This window comes from Microtus oregoni, unplaced genomic scaffold, assembly GCF_018167655.1.
Source record: "Microtus oregoni isolate MIOR12 unplaced genomic scaffold, Mior012 000046F_ref0000063, whole genome shotgun sequence".
Classification (NCBI taxonomy): Eukaryota; Metazoa; Chordata; class Mammalia; order Rodentia; family Cricetidae; genus Microtus; species Microtus oregoni.
In genome coordinates this window covers 16,259,613-16,269,143 of record NW_024543220.1, presented here as the reverse complement: position 1 = coordinate 16,269,143, position 9,531 = coordinate 16,259,613, and the positions used below count along the sequence as shown (strand labels likewise).

General features: G+C 49.2%; 1 protein-coding gene across 1 annotated transcript; it reads left to right on the top strand.

Annotated features, from left to right (window-relative positions):
- The first annotated feature begins 5,310 nt into the window (after window positions 1-5,310).
- Tff1 (trefoil factor 1) lies at window positions 5,311-8,792 on the top strand. The gene is made up of 3 exons (XM_041635044.1): window positions 5,311-5,562; window positions 7,783-7,935; window positions 8,597-8,792. Exons 1-3 carry the CDS (start codon window positions 5,487-5,489, stop codon window positions 8,611-8,613), a joined length of 246 nt encoding a protein of 81 aa, XP_041490978.1. The 5' UTR covers window positions 5,311-5,486; the 3' UTR covers window positions 8,614-8,792.
- The last annotated feature ends 739 nt before the right edge of the window (window positions 8,793-9,531 follow it).

Below are 9,531 nucleotides of genomic sequence, written 5' to 3'. Positions count from 1 at the left end.
CTTTTTTCCCTATGCACACACCCCTGTAGTGTAGTTGATCTGTCAGTCACAGGAAGAGATGGACAGTCATAACTGATAATACAGCACAGCAGTCATAAAACCGTATGGCGATCAATACCGAGTGCAAGGGACTCCCTGCCTCCTGAGGATCCCACCACACTTCAGTGAGGTGGTAGAGGGCTTTCCTCTGCTTTGCCCCAGTTGTAGATGACACCACACTGTGCTTTGTATTTGGAGGTTTTTATCATCAATGGCAGCCCTTACATGCTGTGGCTCCAACAAACCAGATGTCGGGGCCGCATAGACAACTCAGCAGTTAAGAGCAATGGCTACTCTTGCAGGGGACCGAGTCCTGTTCCCAGCTCACAGCTGCTTAGAACTCCAGTTCCAGGGTATTTGACACCCGCTTTTGCCCTTCAAGACACACATGTGCATATATGTACTTGCAGAGACATACATGCATACACATAAATAAAAAAAATAAAATAGATCTTAAAAAATAGACGTCTTATTTAGGGATACTATTGCTGTGTGAAACACCATGTCCAAAAGCATCTTGGGGAGGGTTTATTTCACTCACTGTTCCATATAAAAGTTCATCATCAAAGGCAGTGAAGGCAAGAACTCAAACAGGGTAGGAACCTGGAGGCAGGAGCTGATGCAGAGGCCATGAGATGGGTGGGGTAGAAGGGTGAGGACACTGCTTCCTGGCTTGCTCCTCATGGCTTGCTCAGCCTACTTTTTTTATTGAACCCAGGAACATGAACCCAGGGGTGGCACCACCCACAATGAGCTGAGCCCACCCCAATCAACCACTCATTAAGAAAATGCCTAACAGCCAGATCTTACGGAGGCATTTTCTCAGCTGAGGCTCCGTCCTCTCTGGTGACTCTGGCTTGTGTAAGGTTGACATTAACTAGCCAGGATAATAAAGAAAGATAGTACAAGAGGAGGCTTGCTAAGATAGTCAAGGCAGCCGGCAGGGGTCTGAAGGGACAGAGCCTCCAGTTTCAGAGATCAGAGGGAGTTTCTGGCTGCTAAGGGTTGTGTTGGGAGGTGAGGAATTGGTCTGTTCTTTCTTATCTGACTTCATCATGAGCCAAAACAAGTAATTTTCTCGGCTCCTTTAGTGATTGTAGGGTCTGTAGTGATGTCTGTTGCTGTATTAGTTGTATCAGCTTCTTAGGTCTTAATCTCTTTTAAGTTTTGTCAGTTTTAATATAGGCTTGTCAGTATTATTGATCTTTTTGTGTTCTGGCTGGCTTGGAACTCACTATGCAGCCAGAATGACCACCTCAACTCCCAGAGACCTGCCTGCCTCTGTCTCCTGACCACTGGGATTAAAGATGTGCACCACCATGCCTGGCCCTATTGAACTTTTATCAGTGAATCAGTTAGTGGTTTGAGAATTTCCTAATTTCTAATATACATTAATGCTATTATACTATCTCACTCCTGCTTCAGCTGAGCCCCACAAGTTTTGAAATGAAATGTGTTTTCACGTATATTTAGTTCTATATATTTTTGAGTTTTTTTTTGAAACACTCTTTACACTTCATGAGTTGCTTAGAAGTTGAGGGTTTAATACACCATGTGTTTATTAGCCCCTGCCCCCATTGTTTGTTGCTAATTCCCAGTTTGACCCTACTAATTTGGGGGATTTATGTTATTTTTACTTTGTTGATGTGTGTTCTGTGGTCTCATCTCTGTAGGGTCTGTCTTGGAGAGCTGAATCCAGCTGTTGTTGGCTGAAGTGTCTAATACACACCACTTAGGTTCCACCAGGCAGTTTGGCTTTTTGATTTTTTTTCCTGCTGATCCTCTACCCAGTCCCATTGCTGTTATCAGCTGCTGGGAAGGAACCCTGAAGTCCTCAGTGGAATATATACCCATTTCCCCTGCCCTACTTGGACCACATTCAACTGCCTCACAATACCAACCTTACTGTAGAGTGTGGGAGGAAAGGCGAGGTCCCTGGAGCTCTGGTCTTAGAAACTAGCTCTCCTTCTCACGGCTGTTTGTTATGTGGGTGTGTAAAATCCATGTTAATTGTCTCGTTTCATAGAAATAAAGACCAAAAGTATCAAAGAAGGCTGCAGAGGAACTATCCACACCTCTCACTAAAACACATCACAATCATGGTGTTCCTCTTGTGCCATGATGGTGGCCAAGCTGGGGCCAGCACTGAAGCCCTAAAGTTGACTCCTGCTTTACATCCTGACTGTGTCCGTCTTTGGGCTCGTTTGTCTAGTGAAGGTTGGTGGTATGGGAAGCAGAGGAGGAGGCTGACAAGAGGCAACAAGGACAAGGCATGGGGTTTAGAGGCCCCCATTTTACCGCTGGTAGGCCTGGCTATCTTCTGTCCCCTCATTGGCCCATGTAGAGTGAGGCTCTGGGATTTATGGGGTGGGGCAAGGAGGACTCACGGCAGGACTGGGTGGTTCCACTCACCGCACCTGATATCTGAGAGATTACAGGAGCTCACCACTCACCTCAGGCCTGTGTTTGATTTCAGGGAAGGCGTGCGGAAATGGTTGCCATGCAAGCACATCAGCGGGGTGTGGGCCCAAGGAACCCCCCAAAGTCAAACACTAGCCCATATCTTACCTTCTGACTCAGCTGCCAGGAGAGGAAGGTAGCTTCTCTCCTTTTGATTTGGGGAGAGCAAATTGTGAATTGCATCGTAAAATACTGCCTTTTCTGCGATGACAGCCAATCCTCACTTCCAGCTGCTAGGGAAGTGGAATCCAGAGAGGGCCATGGACCTTCCTTTTCTCATCCAGTTGGCTAACACCTGTGCTGAGTCTTCTTTCCTCTCCGGTTGTTTTAAACCTCAGTGACCTGTTCCTTTGGATGTAACACAGTAGTATGATGAGTCTCCATGTATGATGATAACCCTCCAAGATCTGCACGTGAGGGTTCCAGTGCGGGAGGGCACGGGATCTCACTGCTCGCATGGGGAGACCAGGGTCAGCTCCAGTCCACAGCCGCTCTCTGGGGGTTCTGGATGGAGCGCTGGTGGTCTCAGAAGGGCAGCACAATATGATGATAACCCGCCAAGATCTACACGTGAGGGTTCCCATGTGGGAGGGCACGGGACCTCACTGCCCGCACGGGGAGACTAGGGTCAGCTCCTGTCCACAGCTGCTCTCTGGGGGTTCTGGATGGAGCGCTGGTGGTCTCAGAAGGGCGGCACAATTTTCTTCGCCGGGATCCAGATCGCACTGGTTTCGGGCTGCCGCCACAAAGTCCCAGGAGGCTCTGTGTCAGGTTTCTTGTTTTATGGGGAAACATTCACAGTCACCTTATGCCTCCACCTGAACTCCATCACCTGTGAAGACCTGTTTTCAAATGAGGGCGCTGTGTCAGCAGCTGGAGGGTAAGGGTTCAGTATAGCGCAGACACCAGCAAATGGCCGGCAGCCTCGCTCTAGGCAGTAGGTCTCAACCTTCCTAACGCGGTGACCTTTTAATACAGTTCCTCAAGTTGTGCTGACCCCCGACCATAACATTATTTTTGTTGCTACTTCAGAAGTGTAATTTTGCTACTGTTATGAATCATAATATTAATATCTTTGGTTTTGGATGGTCTTAGTCAACCTCTGTGAGGGGCTCGTTTGACCCTCAAAGGGGGTCACGTCCCACAAGTTGAGAACCACTGCTCTAGGGCTCTTTCTCAGGAACCTGGCCCCCATTTTAGCTGGTGAACTGGGGATCCCACATCAAATCTACCTGGAGCCTCAAGACTTCAGAAGCTGTTGGGGCTCCTTCCTAAGTCATTTCTTTTTAAATAGATAAATCTTAGTTTCTTTACTAATTTTAAAATAGAGGAATTAAAATTATATACATTTATGATATTCAATACAATATTTCAAAATATCCATGTACAGCTAGACCTGGCGGTCATCCCAGTACCAGGGAGAACAAGTCACAAAGACCACAAGTTCAAAGTCGGTGTGAGCTCCATGTGCAGGCTATCGTCTTCCATTGGAAGGGACATGGAGGTGACACTACCATGGAGGAATGGAGCGCATGCCTGCTGTCCCTGCAAGATCAGCTTCAGTCACTCAAGGGCAAATACAGAAGCTAGGGACCCCTCTCCAGCTTCTTCTCAAAAGAAGATAGACTTGCAAAGAAGAAACAAGTTACCTATGCAGAGGATGACTCACTGGGCATCCCCACATCCACCCCAGGGACTGGCTTGCACTGGTCTCTGAAGAATTTCCTTGTAGCATGAATAATAAAAATCCAGAGACAGATATTGGGGTTCAACCTGAATATTTTCTTTGGCAAAACACAGTCTGGCAGAAGCATGAAAGGCTTCCCACTCATGTCTCCAGTTCCTCTTCCTCCTGTGTGCCACGATGCCAAGGCTGAGTCTCATCTGTGTTTGCATGCATTTGGTTTGGGTGTAGATCCAGTGTGGCCAGTGTTTGATGTGTATGGACATCCACAATCTTAGTGGACTCTTTTCATTAAACTGTGTTCCCAGCGTCTCCTTGTTGTCTGTTCATTTCCCTCTTATGTAAGGTCCCCAACACATACCACACGTAGAATAGGTCATACTATAAACAGAAGTGACACCCCCTTTCCCTTTCTTTTGTTAATGAGCATCTATGAGCCCCCTCTCCCCTTCCCATCTTCCAAGATAGGCTCCAAAGCTGCAGAGAAACTATGAATCGAAAAAAACAAAAAATAAAATAAAATATATATATATAAAAAAACTAAAGTAAAAATAAAAAGAATCACTGAGGTGAGTTCAGGACGCATGTGCAGTACCTTGATGAGGATTCTGTGTTCTTGCCACGTTTTCAGAGCCCAAAGTTGTCATTGAGACAGGCCTCTGCTGAGCAGGATTCCTCAGCAAGGGACCTAAGAACACCTTGCTCACATATGTATGTGTAAGAATAAAACAAATGAACGAAAGATGCAGACTAGAGGTTCATCCCTGTGGCAGAGAGAACCATGCCTGCAGGGAGCTAGCCCCTTATTTCCCCGTCTCATCTTGTCCAGCCACATGCTTCCTGCCCCCAGGTGACCTGGAACCTCCAAGTAGCTGACACTATACACATGCCCACTTTGGAAGTCAGGGCCAGGGGATGGGGACTCATTGGCTCTCCCTGAATCACTTGGAAGGGGTATTGCGGCAACAGGCCCTTCCTGCGGTCTCTTGCTATGAGTCAGCTCTGGCTGAGAAAGTAATGTTAGTCCAGAAGGAGGGCTTTACTAATACCACCTGGATCTGGATCAAGGCCATGTCGGGGGAGACACACTGGCTACTCCCCAGTGTATCTCATGAGAGGGACCAGCCTTCCCTATCAGCACTCTCAGCCCGTGACTGCATCTCAGAAACACCTTGTAATCTTACTCAGCGTGGAGCCTCCTTTGGCAAATGCTTTCTCACTCTCAGCAAATAGGCCGGCGGTATAAATCCAAGAACTCGGGCAGAGGCTCATCGGTCACTCGTGGTCTTCCTGTGAAGCTGCCATGGAGCACAAGGTGACCTGTGTCCTCGCTGTGGTCCTCATGCTGGCCCTCAGCAGCCTCGCCCAGGACCAGGAAGGTAAGTCAAGTCCTCTCGCTTTCTGTTGGCCACAGCCATAGACACTGGGCCCAGAGGCTGTTGGGTCCTGTTATTCCCAGCCTTCCCTTATGCAGCCGCTGGTCTGAGCCCTTGAAGGTCATTACCCTGTTTATAAGATTCCTCAAAGTAGGGAAGTAGTGGAGTGGACCCCCAGGGCCTCCGAGAGTGTCGGGAGAATGGAGTCTCTGCGCTGAGCTCCCTCTTCCCCTGTTGATGCTAGTGTTGCACTGTTCTTAGAGCCTTAGCTCCAAATGCAACATTCGGTGTGGTTTAGAGTGAGCCCAGCACTTCCAGATACCCCTGTCAGCCTCTCCCTGGCAGGTAGCCCTGCACAAGTCCTTGGGACCTAGCCTTCTAGAGACCTATCAATATCCTGGCCCCCTGGGTCCCTAGGATGCACCCAACTCTGGAATCCAACTCTCTCCTGAAGCCCTGTGTCATCCACCTGGCCTTCATCCCTCCTTGTGACCCATGACCTTGTCTCAGCTGCTTTGCCTGCAGAATGGGAACAGTGTCTGCTTTGTGGGTATCAATAGCAGGTGTGTGACAGTGGCCCAGGTGTGTGTGTGACAGTGGCCCAGGTGTGTGGCAGTGGCCACATGGGAGCTGTGCTTCCCTGGCTGTGAAGGACTTGGTTCTTAGACACAGCATTAAGGAAGACGGAACAGGACAGTTTTCAAGTCAAGGATTTCCATGGACATGAGAAAAGAGTTAAGGGCACTCTGCTAACCTTCCAGCACCTTCTGTGCCCCTTGAGTGGGAGCAGGTAGTTGGGAGAACAGGGAGGCAGGGTGCCATGTCACTACCTAGACCCCTCTGCTGGTACCAACATGTGGCCGGGAACAAGGAGCCAGCAGGGTAAACGTCAGGGAGAAAAGACTTTGCAGTAGACAGAGAAGGGCGAGGGGTGCCTCTCTCTGCTGCTTTTGCTCCCTCCAGCCCCCCCCCTTCCATCTGTCTTGCAGTCTCCCTGATTTCCTCTGCCCCATTCCCTGGACCAGGGTCACATGGTGTCCTTGACCCTGTTTCCATAGAGATAGATCTGTAGCTATGTAAAGATATATGCTATAGAATAAATAGAGTGGTTGCCGGTGCTAATCCTATAGGGAGCTCACTTTCAGTAATTCTCTCTTGTGACCACAAATGTGTGAGCCGGACAGAGATCTGTAAATCCTGCTAAGAAAGGAATTTGGAAGCCACAGGAAAGGAGAAACATCCCTCCTGCTCCTGGCTGCTGATTCTCCATGGCTTAAGGACCTGTGACCCCTACTGTCCTGGTGGGTGGCCAGTGGTCACCTCAGCTTTATAATAGAGGCCCCCCCTCAGAGGCCACCAGCAAGTGGATGATAGGTCCTGCTCTTATTGTGAAAGACAGGAACTAGTTCTTCAGGAACGCTTCAGTAGATCCTCACACAAGCAAACAGCCCTGGGAGTGGGCCCTGAGGGATGCCCAGGCCTCTGGACTCTGACCTGTGCCTGGGACACCAATTGTCACCTGCTTAGCCTCCTCTAATGGGAAGCTGTCCCTGCTTCGTTCAGTCTTATGGCCCTCGATCACTCCTCGCCTGCTCCCCCTCCCCACCCCAGCACGAACGCTACCACCACCCCCGGGCTTATCCTCCACACACTGGGATGACTGTGCTGTGTGGTTCACATCCTCCATGGGGCTGTTAGCCTCTGAATCCAGGTCTAGGGGTAGAGGGTCGGACCTGAACATCTGGCAGGGGTCCTCTTTTACTTGGCTGTTTGTCAAATCTGAAGCAAAGATACATCTTTGGGAGTGCTCACCAGCTTCTTGGCACAAAAGGAAGGATACAGCAGGACCTCTGCTTTCATTTATGTATTCTGTCACAAGGCAGTGCCTGGCTTTTGCCAAGCCAGTTCCTACATGTAGCCAGAATACATACCGCTCAGCAAGTACTTATTTATTAGGCGAATACAGTTCACTGACCAAGCACAGACATTAGTAAGTGGACAGTACATCTCTCACCTGCAGGTGCAGCTGTGCAAAGCTGGGCCCTGGATCTGTCCCCCAGCTTCAGTCTTCCCGCATCTGCAAACAAGGACCGACCGTATCCCCTTGTATATTCAAGCCTGGCTCCCAGCAGGCCAGGTCCTGTTTCCTCTGAGGAGAAAACTGTGTGGACAACTTCAGGAATCTAGCCCATAATTGTCCTCTGCTTTTTACCTTTACCATAGAAACATGTACGGTGAGCCCTCGAGAAAGGATAAATTGCGGCTTCCCTGGCGTCACCGCCACGCAGTGCAAGGAAAGAGGTTGCTGTTTCGATGACAGTATCCGGGGAGTTCCGTGGTGCTTCCATCCTATGATCGTCGAAAACCCTCCAGAAGGTACAGTAGGGGATGAGGAGTTAGTTAGTAGTGAGAACTACATGAGACTAGGTGTCAATGGCGGTCCCTGGATGCCTGTGACATGGCTGAATCCTGGTCTAGGGGTGAAAGGTCAGGGCTTAAAGCCTGGCAAGGGTTGGACCTGCTTTTACTTAACAGTTTGAACCCAAACTACATACTTGGGAAAGCTCACTGGTGCAGGAGTGAAGGGGATGGAAAGACAGCTTCTCTGTGTGCACTTGTGTAAGTGGCTGTGTGGATGCAGGGGCACGTGTACACGTGTATGCATGTGTGGAGGCCAAAGGTCAACCTCAGGTGTCATACTCAGGAGCCATCTGCCTTCCTTCCTAAGATGGGATCCCTCACTGGGATAAGCAGATGGGCTGGCCAGCAAGCCTTAGGGACCCTCCTGTCTCCGTCTCCTCAGTACAGGGATTATAAGCATTTACCACAGTGCAACTCCTTACGTGGACCTGGGAATCGAACTCAGATCCTCTTGCTTGAAAGGCGGGCACTTCACCAACTGAGCCATTTCCCCAGTCCTGACAGTTCGTGTTTCACGAAGAATTTTCCTATTGGCACTTCGAGTCAAAGTTTCCTACAGTTGTTGAAAGAGAAAGACATCGCTCATGAGTACCTTTGTCTGTTCTTCTCCCTTCAGAGGAATGTCCCTTCTAGAGTCCATCCGAGAGAGCTGGTTACATCAAGACTTGGCACCACCACCCACATCTGGGCGCTGAAGCCATCTGGCCCACCCTCTGGATATACACCTGTTCTGTGGCTGGATCTGGCCTGGTGACATAGTTCAACCTCTCTGACTTTTAGAACTCAAATTCAGCCTGAGAATTAAAAGACATGAATGCTATTCTGTGTTCTTCATTATTATTTTTTTTAAATACAAGCCATTTTCCTCTCTTTGATAGTCAAATGTGATATTCTGCCTGATGATGCCTTGTCATGGATCAACTCTTAGCTGGAACTATCCAGAGGAGGCAGGACCGGGTGGCTGGGAGGGTGAAATGACATATCCTATAGCTGGTACAGGTTGCTGGTTATCATTGGTGTCGAGACCAAGGACAGAGGTCTCAGGGTCGTGCTGAGGGACCTCACAGGCTTCCATGAGTGCTCCATGAGTGCTCCACCATGAGTGGTCCTCAGACATCCAGAGGAGGAGGGACTGATCAAGGGCTGAGACCCATCTTCCAATGCCACTAGAGATACTGTAAACTCTAACAAACCAGGATCAGTCTCTGGTCCTCGGGAGGAGCGCTAAAGCCACAACAACGAAAAAAGCAGAAGAAAGAGGTTCACTTAGTGTGGCCACACTGGGAAGAAGAACAAAGAGACCTAGTGGCCCTCCATCCCTAGTCTATCTTTGGAACCCTGACATAAAGCTTAGGCTTAGATAGAGGGCAAGAAGTAGACATAGCTAAGCAATATGGTCAAAGTGTGCTTCCATCCACCACCTTGTCTGGGCTCCAAGGTGGTCTGTCAGGTTGTAAATCTCCTCCAAGTAAACAAGTCCCCCTGCTTGGCTAGTGTCAGCTTCAGCCTTTCCTTCCCCCACATGAGGTTCCTGGGGGAATTCCAATTTCT